General features: G+C 45.7%; 1 protein-coding gene across 3 annotated transcripts in view; it reads left to right on the forward strand.

Moving 5' to 3' along the window:
* Positions 1-9,746, forward strand: part of gak (cyclin G associated kinase) — a 215,773-nt gene extending 206,027 nt beyond the window's left edge. For all 3 annotated transcript variants that reach the window (XM_072517104.1, XM_072517103.1, XM_072517105.1), the window contains 2 exons: positions 6,270-6,446; positions 6,787-9,746. In XM_072517104.1, the coding sequence (XP_072373205.1) occupies positions 6,270-6,446; positions 6,787-6,888 (279 nt within the window). In that variant the 3' untranslated portion in view covers positions 6,889-9,746. The remainder of the gene's footprint in view (positions 1-6,269; positions 6,447-6,786) is intronic.
* Positions 9,747-22,382: the final 12,636 nt, after the last annotated feature.

Here is a 22,382-nt window from a genome sequence, read left to right on the forward strand (position 1 = left end):
ATGCTGTCCTTAATCAATGCTATCACCCCACCACCATTTTTTCTTCCTGTTCTATCTTTCATGAATACTTTGTATCCACGGGTATTTAATACCCAATCTTGTCCTATTTGAGCCAGCTTTTTGTTATAGCCACAGTATCATATTTCCACAAGGCAATCTTCACCTGTAACTCACCAATTTTATTTACCACACTCCGTGCATTCACAAATGCTGCAGATTCATGAATCAAATTCCAGCATAGTAGCTGGGGAAATTTTAATTTGATTAATTAAATTAATCTGGAATAAAGAGCTAGTCTCAGCAGTAATGATCATGAAACTACCAGATTGCCATAAAACCAGTTGTGAATGGTGGTGGCCAAACAACTAACAGGAGGAGAAGGCTTCTCAACAGTCCCCAAACTCTATGAGATGGAGCCCACAGTTGAGTGCAAAAGATAAGGCTGGTGCATTTGCAACCATCTTCAGCCAGCTATGTTGAGTGCATGATCCATCTCTGCTTTCACTTGAACCCCCCAGCATCACAGATGCCAGCTTTCAGCCAATTCATTTAATTCCATATGATATCCAGAAATTACAGGGCACATTGGATACAGCAAAGGCCCTGCCAACATATTGGCTGTAGTGCTGAAGACTTGCACTTCAAAACTAGCCACATTCTTCACCAAGCTATTCAAGTATAGTTCCATCACTGGCATTTACCCAACACTGTGGAAAATTGTCTCTATAGGCCCTGTGCTCAAAAAGTCAAGGAAATCCAATTTGGCCATTCAGATTATAAGATGTAGGATCAGAAGCCGGCCATTAGCTCATAGAGTCTGCTCTACCATTCAATGAGATCATGACTGATCTCGTATGATAATCCTCAACCCCACTTTCCTGCTTTATCCCCATAACCCTGAATTCCCTTACTGATTAAAAAGTCTGCCTATCTCAGCCTTGAACATCATTAAAAAAAAAATTTTTAAATTCAAAACACAATCAATAATACAACCAATCGGCCAAGTGAGTCCAACCAAGTTACAGTTTGTCGTTTTCCCCACAACTAATCCAACACAAAACTGAAATCGCCCCCCCCCCCCCCCCCCACAATTATCAGCTGATGTGAGTCCTAGTCCAGGATGGACACTAACATCTTCTTAATAAAGTCCGCGTTCTCCCAATTCATTTTCCTAAACTCCAATTAATAAAGGCCCAATCTATAGCCCCATCAGTTTATTCTCAATCATCAGCGGCATTATAGAAGTCACGGTTGACAGTGCTAACAAATAGCATTTACGTGCCAGTAACCTGCTCACTGATACAAGTTTGGGTTCTGCCTGGACCATTTGGCTTTAGACCTCATTACCATCTTTGCTCCAAACACGGACAAGAGAGCTGAATTCCAGAGGATAAGTTGAGGGTGGCTGCCCTTGACAGCAATGAGCCCTTGTCAAATGTCAATGAGAATTGGAGTGGAAAGCTTTCCACTAGCTGGAGTCACACAAGGAAGATGGTTGAGGTTGTTGGAGGCCAATCATCACAGGCCCATATCTTTACAGGAGTTCCTCGGGGCAGTGTCCGAGGCGCAACCATTTTCAGCTGCTTCATCATTGAACTACCCTTCACCATAAGGTCGGAAGTGAGTATGTTCACTGATGATTGCACAGTGTTCAGTACCATTTGCAACTCCTCAAATATTGAAGCAAATCATGCATATATGTGGTGAAACCTCTACAATATTTAGGCTTAGGCTGGTAAAGGACAAGTATCATTTGCACCATACAAGTACCAGGCAATGATCATCTCCAATAAGAGATAATCTAACCATCTCCCTTGACAATGAAATCTTTGCTGAAAACCCATCATCTACACCAGGTGTTTCTAGTGACCAGAAACTGAATCGGTCCACCCATATAAATACTCTGATTACGAGTACAGGTCAAAAGCTGGGAATTCTGTGGAGAGTAACTCGCCTCCCCAATCCTGTCCACCATCCACATGACACAAGTCAGGAGTTTGCTAGAATACTTCCCACTTGCCTGAATGAGTGCAGCTCCAACAACACTCAATAAGCTCACCACCACCGAGGAAAAAGCAGCCCCTTGATCGGCACCCCATTCACTACATTAAACATTGACTCCCTCCACCACTGGCGCAGAGTGGCAGCAATGTGTACCATCTACAAGATACAGCAACTCACTAATGCTCCTTTGACAACACCTTCCAAACCTGTGATCTCTATCACCTAGAAGAATAACTACAGCAGGTACATGAGAACACCAGCACCTGCAAGTTCCCCACTGAGTTGCACGCTATCCTGGCGTGCAACTGCATCGCTGCCCTTTCACTGTTGCTGGTTCCAAATCTTGGAACTGCCTCCGTAATAGTACTGTGGGAGTACCTGCATTGTATGGACTACAACAGTTCATGAAGGTGGCTCACCACCACCACCTTGAGGGAAAACACGGATAGACATTAAATGTTGGCCTCACTCGTGACGCAGCAATTCTCCAATCCCACGGACAGAAAAAAGTGCGAAAAATGATGGCAGCTTAGTAGAGATTGTGAAGATTGTTGATGGCTGTTCAGCTTTTCCAACTGTAAATTGTAAACTGTTCAAGTTCCCAATTCTTCAGTTGCTTCTAATGAACAAAATATACAGCACTTTCAAATCCTTCATGAATCAGTTCATTTATGTGACTTTCAATTTGAATAAGCTTCCAGTGCTTTGGAATGATTGTTGGCATTATGATTTATCTGCAGTCAATTGCTGTTAGAAACTGACACCTAAATTATAAAACATTCCATTATGTAGTGATGTTTTGACTTTATCTGCAAAGATATGTTGATGTAATAATGTAAACTGTAAAATGCATGCCTCACACAACAGGTGTATAACTTCAGGGTACAGTGAAACATACGAACAGAGTAGGCAATTCAGTTCTTTCAGCTTATTCGGCCATTTAATTACGTTTTGACTAATATGTGCCTCAACTTCCGCCTACCACTTTAAATCCATATCCCTGTGCTGGGCATGAAGCTTTTTAAGCATTGCCCAGCAAAGTCTTAATACAAGTCACTATTTCTTCATTTCAAGAATTTAAAGATGTTGTAAAATATTACTGACTTAGTTTTCTTCTCTTTCAAAGTAATTACAATTCTATTTCTGGATTAAATTTTGGGAAACCCAAGTGATTTTTGTGCAATACCCCACCGCAGATGCCTGGTCCTTTCACTGCTGTGGTGCTATTTTTAATCATGATATCTGAGATTAAGATGTTATGTAATGATTCGATAAGTTCTCAGTTGTTTTTTTTTAAATGTTTTTTATTGGTTTTTTTGCAGATGGTATATTTACAGATGTACACAAAGGGGTGGGAAAGTAAAAACTGGGGAAATGTATATACATAGAAGCACTGGAGAGACAATAACTGGGTGGGGCACGCCTGGGCGACGCCCCTGATGTTGCTTACTTCTCCCAGTCGGCTTTCGCTGTTTTGTGTTTGCCTCCGCTTCGGCCGGCCGTCGTTCCTTCCTCTTGTACTTTCTTACTCTCTGTTGCCCTGCCTCGTTCGTTGTGGTCATTGTTATTTCCCGTGCTCTCCTTCCAGTTTGTATTCCGTCGTCTCCCCCCGCCCCCCCTTCCCGGCTGGCTCCCCTGTATTGTTCTTTGCCCCCTGTTCTTCCTTCTTCCCTACGCCCCCCCCCTCCCCCCCTCCCTGCCCCCCTTTTCCCCCCTCGGCTCCCCTTTCTTTTCTGTTTGGCTACCCCCTCTTGCACTGTCCATGTCCGTCCCCCGTCCTCCCTTTCCCGGGTCTTTCCCTCCTTCCTTCTCTTTTCTCATGTTTTGGCTACTTTTCCCTGGCTTTGGCTACTTGATTATTTATATGTTTGTTCGTCAGCCACAAGCAGGTCCTAGAACAGTTGGGTGAATGGCTCCCATGTTTGAAGAAGCCATCTTCCGACCCCCGGATGGCGAATTTGATTTTCTCATTTGGAGAAATTCCGAGAGGTCGGCAGCCAGCCTGCAGCTTTGGGTGGTGTTGCTAACCGCTGGCCGAGCAGGATTCTACGGCGGGCGATCAGGGAGGTAAAGGCAAGGGCGTCTGCCCTCCTCCCCATGAAGAGATCTGGCTGGCCTGATACCCCGAAGACTGCCACTTTCGGGCATGGCTCCACCCTCATCCCCGCTACTTTGGTCATTGCCTCGAAGGCTGTCCAGTACCCAGCAAGTCTGGGGCAAGACCAGAACATGTGGTTGGCTGGGCCTCCTTGGCACTGTTCACATCTATCCTCCACCTCCAGGAAGAACCTACTCATTCAGGTTCTTGTTAAGCGGGCTCTATGTACCACTTTTAGTTGCGTTAGGTTGAGTCTTGCGCATGTGGAGGTAGAGTTAACCCTATGCAGTGTTTCACTTCAGAGTCCCCACCCTATTTCGAGCCCCAAATCTTCCTCCGATTTCGTCCTAGTCGCGTCCAGTACAGTGTCGGCTCTCTCTACCAGTCATTCGTACATGTCGCTACAATTTCCTTTACCTAGAATGTTTGCGTCCAGTGACTCCTCTAGTAGTGTCTGTAGTGGTGGTCGTGTGAGTTCTCAAGAGGTTTTTAAGATCACTGTATCTCCTGCCAATGTAAGATGACTGTTCTGAGCAAGTGTACTGTGCCACGCATGCACAGAATGCGAATGAGCATTATTTCTCTACGACCAGCCTGCCAGTGCACCTCTGCACATGCGTGAATAGTTCCTTGCTATCCTTTTTGCACTGATTATTTTCAGGTTTCATGCGAGTGCTCAGATGATGGCTTAATGGGTTGAAGTTCCTGCCTCGTAAACAGGAAATGTTGAATTTGAATCTTAGCAGTGCCTCTGGCTAGATGCACAAACTATTAGCTAACCTTAAAACATTTGATAGCAGTTATGAAACCATTTTCCAATTTCTGCAATGGTTTAATTCCCAGAATTTTATATCAACACATTAGAACCTGTTAATTAGCAACTCCATCTCTCAACATTGAAATCCAGAAAGAGTATGTGCAATATGATAGCCATTGACTTTAACAAAGCTTAATTAATAACGAGATCATCAGATAGCCAGGCAATTCTGCCAAAACTATTAGCTAGCATTGTGTGTGAGAGCCATTAGCTAAAGCACCATGAATCTCAGCTCCCAATTAGAAACAAATTCAAACAGCTCTGTACAAAATCTAGATTATGCGAATGGGGAAAAAATACTGCTGTGATTGTTTGAGTGGTGCCATTTTTAGTTTTGGTTGATGCCAGCCAATTCTTTCGCTTGCTATGCCATAAGGAAGCAGCATGGTCACCTGTGCATGCCCAAGGTTAGCTGCAGTGTTAACAGCACAAACAGCCTCTTAGGTTACCTCTTGGATGAAGAGGATTGTCAGAGATTACAGCAGGATATAAACTGGTTGGAGTCTTAGGTGGAGAAATGGCAGATGGAGTTTAATCCGGAAAAGTGTGAGGTAATGCATTTTGGAAGGTCCAATGTATGTAGGAATTACACAATAAATGGTAGAACTCTTGCGAGTACTGACAGGCAGAGAGATCTGGGCGTGCATGTCCACCAATCACTGAAAGTGGCAACGCATGTGGATAAGATGGTCAAGAAGGCATAAGGCACGCTGGCCTTCATCGGTCAGTGCATTGAATATAAAAAGTCATGTTGCAGCTGTACAGGACCTTAGTTAGGCCTTGTTTGGAATATTGTGTACAATTCTGGTCGCCACATGACCAGAAGAATGTGGATACTTTGGAGAGGGCACAGAAGTGGTTTACTAGTAGGTTGCCTGGTATGGAGGGCATTAGCTATGAGGAGAGGTTAGATAAACTCGGTCTGTTCTCACTGGAACGGCGGAGGTTGAGAGGCGACCTGATAGAGGTCTACAAGATTATGAGTGGCATGGACAGAGTGGATAGTCAGATGCTCTTTCCTAGGGTAGGAGAGTCAAGTACTAGGGGCATAGGTTTAAAGTGCATGGGGAAAAGTTTAGACCAGATGTGCAAGGCAAGCTTTTTACACAGAGGGTGGTAAATATATGGAACGCGCTGCCTGTGGTGAGAGCAGGTACGATAGCGGCATTTAAGGGGCATCTAGACCAATATATGAATAGGGTGGGAATGGAAGGATACGGAGTCCATAAGTGCATACGGTTTTAGTTTAGGCAGGTATCATGGTTGGCGCAAGTTTGGAGGGCCGAAGAGCCTGTTTCTGTGCTGCATTGTTCTTTGTTATTACATATTAAAATTTTGTCTGTTTGCTAGATCCTTGACTGGATCGAAGGAAAAGAGAGAAATATAAGAGCTTTACTGTCAACGCTGCACACAGTACTATGGGAGGGCGAAACCAAATGGAAACCTGTGAGCATGGCAGACGTAGTACACCCAGACCAAGTGAAGAAAGTCTATCGGAAAGCTATACTCGTGGTTCATCCGGATAAGGTAGGGTTAACAATATGATATTGTGAGTCTAATCAACAGGAGTAAAGTGAAAAATCTGGGAACTCACTAATTAACATTATGAAAAGCATACTGTATTTTAGAAAATGTTTGAAAGAAAATGGAATACTATGATTGCATTTAAATCAATCTTTACGTTTTGATAAACTACAATTTACAGGGGGTTCACCAAGTGCTAACTAAATCCTGATGGGGCCCATCATAACATTTTTTGTGTAATATGTTTTGCCTGTCATCTAATTTGCTTATAAAGTTCTGAATATACAATGAAGTAAAGCACACCATAGTTGCTGAGTATTAATTTTTTTTTAAACATTTTAAGGCCACAGGTGAGCCCTATGAACAGTATGCCAAAATGATCTTCATGGAGCTGAACGATGCTTGGTCAGAATTTGAAAACCAGGGATCGAAGGCACTCTTCTGAAGAATCGGAACATGTGAATATAATTGATGAGACTGCTCCAAGTGCTCTGTTGGCTTGTTTTTACCTTCTCCTGGAACAGCTACTGCAAAATATCATCATATCTTCAGTTGTCTTAAAACTTCACTTTCAAGAATTTCAGAGCTGTAGTTTAAAATGTATGAAGTTCTTCCTACAAACCTTGGTTGATGCACTTCCTTCATCATTAAGACAATCTCTGCTGCAGGTTGATGGCAGCATTTAGATGCCTGCTTAAAAACCACACTTTTATTTTTAAAATCATTGCAGTGAATATTCTTTTGAAACCTGTTTGAAAATCTAATCTGTTTGGCCCAAGAGATGAAAATGCAAGGTGTAAATGTTGGAGAAGGCATCAGAGGAAGAATTAAGTAGTATGAAGACCACTTCTAAAAATGTACAGTGGTAGGCTTAAACTTAAGTGACATATTCAACAATGCCTTGCCTTTAAAAGTTGGAGATGAAGTATTTCAGCGGCATGTTCACCTGCCAGACCATCTTCTGTAGTCTTTGTTCATGTTTGCCATATTTTGTCTGTAATTTTATCATGGTTACCTTTTATTGATCTCAGTTAACTGCCATCTTAAAGGTTATTGGCCAGAAGTGATGTTTATTTTGTTAGCCTATGTAGACTATAATTTATTTCTTTCTGAGACTTGAAATTTCTTTCGGCAGCCTCCGTTTTTCCCATTTTCTTGTTGATTTCTGTAATAATGTAAATGTAATGTTCGTGAGTAAATATTATGTGCTGTGAATTAGGGTGTTGACATACTTTGAAGCATTATGTTTCTGCTGCAGACTTCAATGACTATTGAAAATGGTCGTGTACCACACTCTTACGGTTTCACATGTCAGTGCTGCAATTTTAACATGTGGGTCAATGGTCAGCCAACACCCGTGATAAATGATTTGTAATAATTTGAAGTGAATGTTAATTAATTTCTCCTTGTAAAAATTGAAAATGTTTGCAATTTACACTCAAGCCTCCCTTTGGTTGACTGTCCATCAAATGCCTTTTCCAAGAGGTGAAATTTAGGAAACGTGTGCTTTGTCATGTATATATAATGGAGAACGTCTCCTGAGTGACATTCCATTCAAAGTTCCTGTTTTATATGGTCATCATTTGTCCAGAATTAACTCAGTCATTTTCTTTTCTTAAAAAACAATGCATGAATGATGAGGCTGCTCAGAACTGATAGAATTGCAATATCAAAGTCTGTCCTCTCCTATTTTTGATGTAAAAGCTGGTTTGACTTCAGCTGTGAAAATGCTAAATTTCAAATTTACAGCATTTTGAACTGAAGTGGTTTACAGTTTAGTGGATTTGGTGGAATTGTGTTTTAGTTCTTACGGTGGTACACAATCTCTGCAATTGAATTTTGCATACCCCAGAGATAATTTGACAAAAATCAAGTTTGTAAATCTAGATCGACTAGGCACAATTTTTCTCTCTGAAAAATGGTTACTGATGTAGCCACTTATTCAAAGGATGAGAATTAATTACTTGGCTGTTGGTGAATGAAGAAAGTTTGCAAGAGAGAATCTGTATTACAACCACTTACAAATATTGTGTATTAAACATGGTCATATAATGTGGTATTTTCAATATTCCATCAGTATTTTAAAGGTAATTTTAAAATCATTTTTACCTATCTGTACCTTTTTGTTGCCTCCGTGTGTCATACTTCAGGCAAGAGAGTCGAAAGATGCAGCTCCAACTTCTTCATTCCGTCCGGCCAATAGTGCCGTTCCATCTTAGTAAGCACATCTCCCAGGTTATTTATTTTTCTAATCCGGAGAGCAATTTTGACTACTGGAAGGGGAATTGTTTAGCAATCTAATTCAGACCTGTGAAAACTGTCGAGGATTGAATTTCAAGTGTAAATTTAAACCCTGGAGCTTCCACACACAACCCTAGATTGCACAGTGTTATTTTTTAAAAATGAGACATTTCTGATAACATCGTGAGGTCAGCCTGAAGAGAAAGTGTGTTCCTTGTGATAATTCTTTCATTGAGCCTTTCTGACATGTTTATCGAGTAACTTTATTTGAGAATTGCAATGAACAAAAGATAATGATGTGGCTTAAGAGGTTGTTTCACAGCTGAACTGTTTACATGTGCAGTGAACACTACTGTTGAACTTGAAACATAAACTTATGGCACCTGTTTTTGGTATTAATTTAAAAGGTAAGGGCTGAAATGCTTGCTGGGAGAGTACATGCCAAGATGGAAGCAGGATCTTGATTTTTCATTGCACATTTGTATATATTGGCAGGTAATTGCTTAATGAAGGATACACAGTGTAATTTTACCTGGGAACACGTAGTTGAAATAGCAAGTGATGTATAGTAGGAATTTTGTATTGCTGGATGAGACACTCCGAAAATGGCAGGTAAAAAATTGGGCATTGCAGCCATTTAAGGCATTTGAAAAATGAATTCCAAGTGCAAAATGAGATATGTTTGTTCTTCTATCGACCTTAACTTATGGAAAATAATGATTTGGTCGCACAATTACTTTTAAATCTAACATAGTCTTAATCTGTGTGATTCTTCTGGGATATATTGAAGGGACTTGCAGAAAATATTCTTACTTTGGACAACTATCAGAAAATGTGTTACACAAGTTGCATTTTTTAAATATGGAAATATTGTATTATCTATAGATTGTACAACATATATGTATATATAGAACAAGTAAACTGAAACCTCAGACATTGTGAACAGGGATCCATGTAATAAATACAATGTAGACTCTTAAATTAGTCACATACATCTCTGTCTGGAAATATAAGTGTCTTATCTGTGAATTGCATTTATGGCTAATAAAACAGATTGATTTACTCAGTAGTTCTTTACCTCACTTCCTCCAGTGTGTCACAGTCATTTTGCATCAGATATGGAAAAATGTCTAAAAGCAAATTCCTGCAGATGCTGGAATCTGAAACCAAAAGAGAAAATACTGGAAAATCTCAGCAGGTCTGGCAGCATCTGTAGGGAGAGAAAAGAGCTAACGTTTCGAGTCCAGATGACCCTTTGTCGAAGCCGAATGGAAAAGTGTCTTTTTAGTACTGAATTTTAGTGACATATGTACAATCAGTTGAATTAGCTTTTTAAAATAAATTTGGAGAACCCAATTCTTTTTTCCAATTAAGGGGCAACTACCCTGTACATCTTTTTGGGTTGTGGGGGTGAGACCCACACAGACACGGGGAGAATGTGCAAATTCCATGCGAACAGTGACCTGGGATCGAACCTGGGTCCTCAGCGCCGTGAGGCAGCAGTGCTAACCACTGAGCCACCATGCTGCCCTAATGAGTTGAATTAGTGGTGAGTTAACTGTGATGGAATTTTCACCTAAATATTCCGTGTTCCAAATTTGCATTGGGAGAAACAGTATTTTTCCTGAAACACTTTCCCTCATTGCCTTGATTAGATTTACTTTATAAACGTACTGGGCATAATTATCCGTTTGGGAGGCTATGGGCACGATTTTCCGGCCTCGATGCGCTCTCGTTCAAGTGTAACGAGACTGGTGAATAGCGGGAGAAGCCAAAAACGACATCCGGGCCGGGCACCAAACAATTTGTGATGCAACAGCCCCGCTTCCGTAGGCGAAATCAAGATCCTGCTGTGGCATTGCGAGAAACCAATTATCACCACTTAACGCCCACTTCCATACAATTAACGAGAGCCACGCCTTATCCAACGGCTTCCCATTATTCAGCAGCCACCCCAGCAAGTGCTCACGCTGGCGCCGATTAGTACCAGAAGGGTTTCTGGGGAGCCGAAGAGGTGAGTGGCCATCTTTGCTCACAAGCAAAGAGCCCAGGGACGCTGGGATTGCCACCCGAGTGCTCGGCAGAAGGTGGGGGGAAGCTCAGTTGGGGATGAGGGACCCTCCGCAGGAGTGGGCTGCCATAGGGGGAGGGGGGCTGGGTCAACCGGAGGGCAATCGCTCGTGGCACCACCATGCCAAACCTGGAGCACGTGTACCCGTTCCGGGGCAACCCCTGTCCCTGCCTGTCTGCTTCACCGATCACCCAATACCCCACCGACTGCTGAGGCCTATGGCTGCACGGCTGAAGGCTATTGGGAATTGGCAATGGTGGTTAAGTGAGCACCTGACACATGCCAAGTGGATCCCTATGGGCGGGCAGGCCATGTAGCATCTGGGAGTTATTGCCCAGCATCCGAATCACACCTTGATGCCTGGACGCTGTGCTTGAACACTGCGTGAGGCAACACCACACGCACCATCCAAACACCCAGGGAATAGGACACAGCTTCGGGGACATGTCCACAAGTGGAGGGTGAGTGAGCGCCGGGAGGGGGGGGGGGGGGGGGGGGGAACCTGGAGAGATGGGCAAAGAGTCCGGGGGTCAGCCCGCATTGCAGAAGAAAGTAACAGGCATCATGGTGGTTGTGCAAAAAAGTTGTTTAATATGCTGTACAATATCCCACTCCCGATGGTGCCGATTGTCGGCAGCACATGCACAGACGTGCCAACCTGTCCCGTGTATTGAACTCGAGTTGCGGCCTCATCAGAGGGATGGAACTCCGGGGAGCTGGTCCCACCATTGCCACTCCATTGGACGGGTCTGGCCTGGCACTCAGCTGAACCTGTCCCTATCGGTGCCCATCTTGGGATGGAGGGACAGCTGGTTTGGGCCCCCGCATCTTCTGGCTCTGCCATCCCTGGCGGTTCCCCATGGTCTGCACCATGGTGTCGACACCCTCAGCAATGATCCTAGTGACTGGGATGTGCTCTGCTGCACCTCGGCCACGCTCATCTGAGAGCAGAACATGTCCCACAGAACCTCATCAAGTTCAGCCTGGTACTGGGTGTCATCTCCCGGTGAGTTGGTTATTCTGCCAAGGCCCTCAGCCATGACCATCACCGACTGCATGGACACCTGCACTAATGCCGTCGCCACCCTAGCAGTGTTGGCCTTGCCGCTACTCATTGCTGGCGCCATCTCCTGCGCCCGTACCCTCTGGACTCCTTGAAGCTGCTATGGATCTGCTGGAGTGACGCTGAGATCTCCCTCTAAACATACCGGCTGGTCCCTATCATCTCCATCAGCTCCGGGTAACTCTGTGCTAGACACTCAGCATCAGGCTGGGACGAGCTTACAGCCAACGTCACCTCATCCCAGGCAGCATTGGCTGCCTTGAAGCTCAGCCTCCAGGACCCACGAGGGGAGCAGGACATTCCTCTTTCCTCCTGGCCCCCACCACTTCTAGGAGCCTCCCCAGGTCAGCGTCCCCGAATCTTGGGGCTGGTCTCCTCGTCGCCATTGTTGTGAGCTGGCTGGGATTGGCTGACCAAGTGTGGTTTAAGTGCTGCTCGATCTAGTTAGTGGGGGGCTGGCAAATGTGATCCCAGCGAATCAGCTGGTGAGCCTTCATTTGCGGTGAAGCCTGTGAGGCCTCGTTAAGTGGACCTATTAACGTTGAAGTGTGGTGCTGGCCTCCCTGCTGGAGCTGACTGCAAACAAGGAAGCGTTTCCCAATCATTAGCCATGCAAATTTACGAAGGGATTCCCAAGGGAATCCTGCTATCGGGCCACCATTTTGAGCAGGCAGACTGATAGTGAGATCCCAAGGCTGCACCCCCCCCCCCCCCCCCCACCCCCCGCTCTCCACTGGAATTGCAATTCAGCCCCACGCAGTGCAATTCAGCCACCCACCCTTGGATTTTCTGGGTCGTCGTCCCCCCCCCCCCCATATAGACCCCCTAAATAAAGAGGACGCCTCCCAAATAAGGAGACCGCCCACAGAGACCCTCTTAATAAGACCCCCTTAGAGACCCTCCAAATAAGGAGACCTTCCCCACAGACCCCCCCAAAAGGGAAATCCCTGTCAGGAAGGTCATCAGAAAAGACACCCCTCCAGAAAGCAACCCACCCCTCCAGAAGAGAGACCCCTGTCTGGAAGCTAGAGATCAGTCCAGACAGAGGTAGTGAAAAATATTACTGCTTTAACACTCACCTGAGCAATACACATGCTGGCTGAGACACAGGAAGTACCACCTGTTAATTCCTGGAAAGAGAAAACCAGCTGTGTTTAAACCTCTTTACAATCCTGCATGCCATTCATTCATTTCTCTTTGATATTAATTTTACTAGGCTATGATTGTCAGTTTCCACATACACAACTGACAGCATTGCTCCATTCAATTCCCCTAACGGCTGAGTCACTCTCAAGTGCTGTAATTGCAATGAACATCATGCTTTGATTGACAGCTCCTGGACCACTTAAACGAATAAGTGCTGTCAATTTCCAGTTTATTACTTCAAAATCACTCCAGCATGAAGGGAGGTTTAAACACAGTTAGCTGAGGGGGTTTAGGCAGCTTATTGGTTTTCTCTTTAATGGACAGGTGATGCTTCTTATATCTGAACCAGCAGGTGTATTGTCCAGGTGAGTGTTAAAGCAGTAATTGTTTTCATTGCATCTGTCTGGATTGCTTTCTAGCTTCCAGACAGGGGTCTCTCTTCTGGGGGCTTCCTGACAGGTTTCCCTTCTGGAAGGCTTCCTGACTGCAAGGCTCTGTGAGAGGGGGTGCTGGGCTCCTTATTTTGGGAGTCTCTGTGGGGGGATCCTTTATTTAGGGGGTCTTTGGGAGTTGTCTGCTTATTTAGAGGTCTCGGGGGTGGTTCCTTATTTAGAGGGTCTTGGGTGGGGGGGTGCACGGATTATCTAAATTTTCCCACCCTGAATGCCTTGTTCAGTGTGTGGACGACTTGCTCCTACAGACTGACACCAAGGAAGAGCACTTCTCGCTTCTTTCGGAATTATTGGATCTCCTTACAACGATTGGATGCAAAATTAACCACAAGAAAGCCCAAATTCTTCAGGAAAAGGTCACTTATTTAGGTACAGTCATCACGCATGGGAAGCGTGAATTAGAACTCAAACGGATTGATTCCATCATCAATTTGCCCTTGCCCCAGAATGTTACAGCCCTCTGGTCATTTTTAGGACTGGTTGGCTATTGTCGGAACCATATCGACGGATTCGCCACAAAGGCAGCCCCACGCTCTGATTTACTAAAGAAACAAGCACCATGGAAATGGCTTCCACAGCACACGGATGCCATGGATGCACTGAAACACGCCCTGAGCACAGCCCCTGCTTTGCAAGCCCCCGATCCCCACTCCCCATACGCGATAGAGGTGGCGACCACAGGTCGCACCTTTTCGGCCGTACTCCTGCAGGAAAGGCACGATCGTCTGGGACCCATAGCCTACGCCTCACGAATCTTAGATCCAGTCGAACAAGGATTTTCAGCCTGCGAGAAGCACCTATTAACAGTTTTCTGGGCGGTACAGCACTTCTCGTACATAAAAGGACTCAACCCAGTAACCATTTTGACCGAGCACACCCCGACACAGCTTTTTATTGGATTGCAGACTAAAAGACGGCACAGTAAGCCAAATTCGCGCAGCGCGATGGACCCTACTACAGGGACGCGACGTCACGGTAAAGCGTTTTTGTCCGATAATTTGCACTATGCAGGAACCCCACATGAGTGCGAGATCATAGCCCCCGAGCACAGCACCGGCCCCTTTTTTCCCAGGTCGGTACCGAGAAAGACAGGTATCGGACCCCAGCCCACAAAGCCCTGAGAATTTATGTAGACAGATCCTCCACAATCCTTGAGGGAAAAAGGATAACAGGCTGTGGCATGTATGTAGAGGACGCGCAGGGATTCGCTTTAGAAGAGATCGCTTTAAAGTTGCTTGGACACTTAGGTTCGCAGGCAGCCGAGTTAGCAGCCATCGCTTACATTGTCCAGCACCCCGATTTGTTCCCGACCCCTGCAGACATATATTCAGACAGTTTGTACGTCTGCAACAGCCGAACAGAATTCTTACCCCTGTGGGAATCTAGAGGATTTATTTCCGCCGACGGAAAACCTCTACCCTCAGCCCCACTGCTCCAACATATCCTCCAGACAGATAAAGGCAGAGAATACGGCATCATCAAAGTAAGAAGTCACCATTACTCCTCCCCACCCGGTAATGTAAAAGCTGACACCGTAGCAAAGGCAGGCTCACGACATGGCCACTTTTGGCAACCCCCCCAGAGTGCACCAGTACACGCAGTTCAGGTCTCACAGACCAACATCCAAGACTTAGCCCAGGCACAAAAAGAAGACGAAACATTAAAGGAGATTTAAAAGGAACCTTCCCAGCTCCCTATGACAGGTTTAGAAATTCTCTGACGGTCCATGAGGGAATCGTTTTAAAAGATGGAGTTTATGTAGTCCCCACCCAGGACAGGAACGAAATAATTTGAAAGTTCCATGACAGACATGGACATCAAGGGATTGAATCCACCATTGCCCACCTCAGACCTCTCTACTGGTGGCCCGAGTTGAAAGCCGACGTGTCCCACTATTTCGAGAATTGTTTAATTTGCGCCCAAAACAACCCAGATAGGTTTGCGAGGAAAGCCCAGCTCCGACACACCCGCCCTGTAAATGGCCCGTGGACAAACCTCCAGTTAGATTATAATGGCCCCCCCACCCCCCCTGCAGAAATGGTTACAAGTACGTCTTAGTAGTGATAGACACATTCACGAAATGGGCCGAAGCATTCCCAGTGAGAACGAACACAGCCAAGGCCAATGCAAAGGTCTTAACAGAGCAGATTTTTACAAGATGGGGACTCCACCGTTCTATTAAGTCGGACCAAGGTTCCCACTTTACGGGAAGAGTCATGAAAAATGTCATGACAATATTTGGAGTTAAACAAAAGTTCCTATCACCCGCAGTCCAGCGGCATAGTGGAGCGCATGAATCGTACGGTAAAAGCCACCCTTAGGAAAATGGTGCAGCAGCACAATACAACATGGGACACAGTGCTCCCATACGCACTGATGTTTATTAGGAACACAGTGACGAGCTCTACAGGATATACCCCCCATAGCCGCATGACCGGACGATCCATGAAGGGCAGCGAATACTTATTCGGACTTGATTTGGCCAGCCCCGCAGCCATCGCCCTGACCCATGAGAAAGCAGTCCAGCATATGGTAGACAATATTAAAGCAGCACAGCTCGCTGCAGCTGGTCGACTAGGCGCTAAACAAAAGCAGAGTAAGCCCTGCTTTGATAAAACAGTACACCCGACGGAGTATACAGTCGGACAGCAGGTAATGATCACCTTGTACAACCCTAGTTCGTTCCTCTCCCCAAAATTTGCAGGACCCTATTCAATTTCAGACAAGGCAAGCCCCTCGGTTTACAAAATCATGTTTCTCAATGGAAAATCAGGATGGTTCCATGTCAATCAACTTAAGGCTTATGGAATGCAGTGCAGTCACTCGCACCATCTCTCATTGGCGATGGCAGACAATGAGGACCCGCCCACTGACAACCCGAGCTTCCCCTCCCCCAGCAACAGCAGCACACCCACGGACACGACCTTGATCATGCCCCCAGAATCAAATTTCACCCTGACGCTTGATTCGGCTGCTAGCGACAGTGACAGCACTACCGAAGCCCCTGAAAGACCCAAACAGAGATCCCACGAACCAGGCCCCAGTCACTACAGGCCCAGAGACCCCGACGACGATACACTCAGCCCCTTTGAAACAATTTATCTGCCCAATCCGGAACCTGACCCACCACCTGACGATAGCAACACCCGCCTGACAACCTCCCTACAGACCATGACGCACTGGCACCGTGACAATTCCTGTCGCTTGACGAGAAATTACAAAATGAACCCCACATCGGCACACGCCGCGTTGGCACGCTAACTCCATGAAAGAGTTTGGCACCCGGGAGATGGAGACAGCTACGAGTCTGACTCCCACCATGGTAACCCCTTTGCAAATCTGAAATGGGATCTTGAGGTGTCCAGATGATGAGAGTCAGGAACCGATGGAAATTTACTGTGTCCTGTACCCTGATGGAGCCTGCCCGTTTTTTTTCTTTAATTTGTTATTTTTAAATGTTGAATGTTTGTTTATTTGCTCGTGTCGTTCTCACTTAATTTCTTGATACAGTTTCTTCTTTCGGTCTCACACCAACGTTCTTGATACAGTCATAATTACTCGTCTGACGCCACATGGCAGTTGGTGAAACAAGTTTGTCGGCAACCCATATTGTTACAAATTCGTTCCACTCTTGGAAGGTCACTCAGGCAGTGGAGTAATGGAACTTATCCCCGCCCTGCCTGAGGACCCCCTATACATTTGGTCAGCCAAGCTCGGGTAGTGGAGCAACGGCACTGATCACCGCCCTCCCCGGGGATCCCACCCATTCTTGTCCTGCTGCGGACCATACGCACCACCCCATTCGACTACTTGGTTTCAAAACTCTTTTCCTGTTTTTTTTTTTGAGTCCTGTGGTTTAAAGAATGTTCTATGCCACTACGTTTGCCCTCCCCGGCAACCCTTCGGTTGCTATTCCCCCACCTACTATTTACATGTAAGAAACACTTGGTTGGGAAAACAAGTTTGCAGAGGATGGAGAAATTGTCCGCCCACTCAGCTCATCGACCACAGGCTGCGAGAGTGCTCGTGCTGTGACACAGAACTTTTACATTGTTTTGTCTCCACAAATGGTTGTTTAAACAAAAAAAATGAGGGAGTCACATATGGTGACGATTATAATGGGAGAATTGACGTTAAGGAGACACAGACGGATATACGAGATATTAAACTACACGATGATAACAGACACTATGCTTGTTCCCTAAGAGAGATACGAAGACACTCGACAGTGAAGGAAAACCAAAACAAGATGAAGACGACCCTGATGATCGGCATCATGATCGTCGCGGGAACAGTCCAGTTGCGCGCGTTACCCACTTCTACCCCCCCCTCGCCACACAGGCCCCGAACACGACCACCCAACACAACACCCCCAGCCTCCCGGACACTACACCACACATAGACCCAGCCACTGATACCCCCACATGGTGTGAGAACCTCATCAAGTGGTATTCCCTGTCCTACACAGTGGAAGCCATACTAGTAATAACCATATTGTACAGCGTCATTCAGACAATTAGATTGCGGAAATGGAGACGGAGATCTTTCCGCCCCCCAGTAAACACATTCAGAGCCCCTTTCCTCGGACTCCAGCAAACCCCACACTCTTTCTGAACCTTTTCTTTAATAAATTCCGCGGTTGTTGTTTTGTGAATAAAGTTTATTTTTCTGTGTGTGTAAGTCTCAGTGATAGGAAGAAATGTGATGCTGCTATCGGATATTTTTTGTATTGTAACATAAGTTTGGATTGTAAATAGCAGCATGAGTGTAGTCTAGTTAGAGGCAGTTAGAAGTTCCCATTTTACTGAATGTTAAGTGGTCCCGAGAGATTCTTAGACATGTGTTGTTTAGGGAAATTAAGTAAATGTTTTTGGATCCATAGGACAGAGTAGAGTAGAACCTGTCCTTGGTTAAGGGTACCCGGCATACCAAGAGAACAAAGACCCAGTATTGTGATCCTTCACGCTTCGCGTTATGGATCAAGAGGACGGAGTGTAGCCATCTGACATGGCCACTTCCAACTAAGCACAGAGCAACGCGCAAAGACTGATGGGTAAAATGGACAAGCCAAGAGTCAGACAGATTCTGAGCCTGAAATGCATATTCGTCAGCAAGGTCCAGACGGTATCAAAACCCCGTCCCATTAGCATGTTAATCAGGCCGATTAGCAGGTGATGGCCCATCTCCCCCAACACAAAGGACTGGTACTCCAGCTACCGGGACAGTCCCAGACATTTCGGTGACACTCCCTGTCCAAGGGAAACTCAAACAACAGGGTCAATGACCGCTTGAGACACGCCCAGTCATCCAGATCCCCACTCATCTATTGGCTAAGTAATCGAACGGAGTGATCAGGGAATCACCCAATTAGTAAGGCCCAAATCGAAGGACCGCCCAAAAGAGCGCGAAAGCCCCCAAGTATAAAGGAAGAGTTTGCCACATGCTCGCTCTCTTTTGGCCTTGGTACCCCGGTCAAGGCCATTGCCAACTGCAGCAACACCAGAAGCAAGTTCGAGTTCAACACCCACTACCAGGCGGATGAGCTCAGCCGAGCAGCAGTTACCACTTCGGACCCAAGAGATCCAGAACAGCGGCCACTGTTTTCTGACCTAAACCTGGTGCCCGAAGTTAAGTACAGGTTGTCTTAGTCGATATGTGTAGTTAACTAGTAGTGTTTATGTTGCATGATTGATTGTCTGTAAATAAAGTACCCTTGACCTTGAACTAACTAACTGGTGTTTGGCTCTTTGATCGATAGCCGGTTGAAACTTGTGGTGGTATCATTCGATACCTGGCGACTCTAAGCATTCAGACATGGACAATATAGAAAGAAGATAAATTCACTGATTGCCCTAATTGGAACAGAGCCAGAGTAAAGAGCATAGTAAAGAGGAATCGGCAACACGCGTCAGGGCCATCACGCTTGTCAAGACTTGTAGTGATTCTCGCCCATGTGATCCCCAGCCCAGAGGACCGGAGAATCACGCGGACCTGGAGAATATGGTGCCTGATTTCTTCACAACTGATGAATTCTTTGCCTCACCGGAAGCTCTGCTCTTGGCAGCACAAGGAGAATTTCGCCCTGTTGCTAACTTTGGCGGCTGTTTCTTAATTTACCTCTGTTTAATTATGTTTGCTCAAGAGTTGCCAGGTATCTTTCGACACCGCCACAAGGTTCAGAACCGAATACTGATCAATGACTCGATACACCCGTTAGTAAGTTCAAAAGCAATGCTCATTTATTTACACACAGTCAAATCTACTCATGCATAAACTCTACAAACTAAACTATCACTATTACTAAAGCCTATACTTAGCTTCGGGTGCCCACTTCGTCAGAGGAACGATGGCCATTGCTCGGTTCTGAGGGTGCTGGGTTGAGCTGTTTACAGAATAGCAACTAGGAGCGTCTATCTCGTAGCGTGCGTTGACTTGGAACTTACTTGGTCTGGTGTAGCTGCTAGGCTGGTCTCTCTCTTCGCTGAGAGCCAAGGCCAAAGAAGAGAGATTTTCCCTTGGGGAATACCTTTTATACTAAAAAGGGGCTTTGCGTGCTTTTGGGCGGGTCTTGAACTCGGCCTCAATTAATTGGGCCTTTCCCAATCATCCGTATCGATCTTCCTCCAATAGAGGGGTGGTTCCCTGATTGCTGGGCGTGTCCTAGGTGACCGTTGGTCTGCTTTGTTTGAGTCTCTTCTGGCACCGGGGTGTCTGCCTTAACATTGTGTATCTAAATGTTTCCCTTTTGTCCGTGGAGATGGCTCATTAGTATGTAGATTGCTTAGCAGTTTCTGTCCTGTCTGAGAGCTTCAGCTTCAGGTTCTAATCAAGACAGAGCTTGTACCTGCTCATTTCTTAGTATTGTCCAATTTATCCTGCATTCTTTGCAAGTGTCCATTTTGTAATCGGGACGTAGCCATCCCAGATGGCTACACTCCTTCCTTGTGATCCTCAATGCGAAGCATGAAGGATCACATTACTACATCATCTTCATCCTTTGACCAACTGGGGCACCCATACTTAGGGTCTACACTGTCCTATCCTATGCAACACAATTTTACCTAAACCATTTTAAATACATTCATTATCCTAAAACTCTACGGGGCGCTATGACATTAATACATGCATTACAGAAAAATAAATTAAACTGGAACCTCTAACTATTCTCAATAAACTATCCTCATTTAAACAATCCAAAAATACAAACAATCCAAAAATAATCTATACATCTTAAACTGGACAAAATAGCAGCACACACATTTCGCTGGCCTGGCAGTCAGACACAGAGGTTCACATCTCTTTATTCCACAGAATACATAAAGAAAAATGGATGCTCTTTAATCCGTCTCAATGGGTTCGGGGGTCTGGTGAAATCCGAAAATTGGGGACCTAAACCTGTGTACCGGGGTGCAAGAGCAATATGCTCTCTTTCGCCATTTCCTTTTTTAAAAAAAATATATTTTATTCAAATTTTTTTCGGCCAAACAAAACAGTACAAATTTTTTTTCCCTTTTTACAACAATAAAACAATATAAATAATAGTGACCGTTTTTTAACAAATAAATAAATAATATGTAAACTAAATGGCAACAGCCATAACAAAATATTAACTCTCCCAAATAATAAAGTCAAACAAGCCAATATACATATCCAAGTAAAAATATCCATACAAAAACACCCCTGAGGACCCACCCGAGCCCCCCCCCCTGTCCCCCCCCTCTGTCCCCCCCCCCCTCTGTTCCCCCCCCTGTTCCCCCGACCCCCCGTTCCCCCCCCCCTGTTCCCCCCCCCGTTCCCCCCCCCTGTTCCCCCCCCCTGTCCCCCCCCCCCTGTCCCCCCCCCCCCCCCTTCCCCCTGGGTTGCTGCTGTTACCTTCCCATTTCCTTTATCGTTCTGCGAGGTAGTCAATGAACGGTTGCCACCGCCTGGTGAATCCTTGAGCCGAACCTCTTAGTGCGTACTTTATCCGTTCCAGTTTTATAAACCCTGCCATGTCGTTTATCCAGGCCTCCACGCCCGGGGGTTTAGCTTCCTTCCACATTAACAATATCCTTCGCCGGGCTATTAGGGACGCAAAGGCCAAAACATCAGCCTCTCTCGCCTCCTGCACTCCCGGCTCTTCCGCAACCCCGAATATAGCCAACCCCCAGCTTGGTTCGACCTGGACCCCCACCACCTTCGATCTTTCGCCATTTCCTAACTCTAAATGTTTGCACGAAGAGTGCTTCGACTACATATGAGAGTGAGTACCAGGTGATAAACTTATCACACCAGGTCGGGGTATTACTAGCTGTCGCGGGGCTAGTTATCTCGGGGTTCCGTGTATTGCAGGGCTGGGAATCATTTACGGTTTGTGTGGTAGGAGTCGGGAGTAGCGTCCGCGCGCAACTGAAGATCCATGTGAACACGAAGGCTGTCCTCATCTTTGTCGGTCTTCTTCTTTGTCCTCCTCTGGGGTTGCTGAGGTTCCGGAGTTCTGTGAACACAAGCATAATTTCTATTATTATCTTGCTTAAGATCTCGTACGTCTGTCTGTCTGTCCTTTACTGCCAATTTCCCTTTATAATTGGTCACCATCTGTGACTCCCCCATTTTTTTAAAAACCCAAATATTTGGACTGGACATTTAAGAAAAATACTGCCGTACTGCGAGCCGTCTCACAGCCTGTGTGATTTACCATCCCAGTGTTTGAGGATGTAAATAGCATAGGGAAGCAACCTGAGGGCTACCAAAACCAAACAAAAGAATTTTGAACGTATCGAGCCAAAGTGGGGCGCATATGGGCCGTGGCGGGTAAGAAATGGGTGGAATCCCCGGGTAGGACGGTGATCAATGCCGTATGTGCTCTACCCGAGCGAAGCTGACCAGAGGGGGGTCCTCAGGCAGGGCGGGGACCAATGCCGTTTCTCCACTGCCTGAGCAACCGGCAAGAACGGTAAGAATGTGATCGTCGTGGGGGGCTGCCT

The sequence above is a fragment of the Scyliorhinus torazame genome, chromosome 9, assembly GCF_047496885.1.
Source record: "Scyliorhinus torazame isolate Kashiwa2021f chromosome 9, sScyTor2.1, whole genome shotgun sequence".
NCBI lineage: Eukaryota > Metazoa > Chordata > Chondrichthyes > Carcharhiniformes > Scyliorhinidae > Scyliorhinus > Scyliorhinus torazame.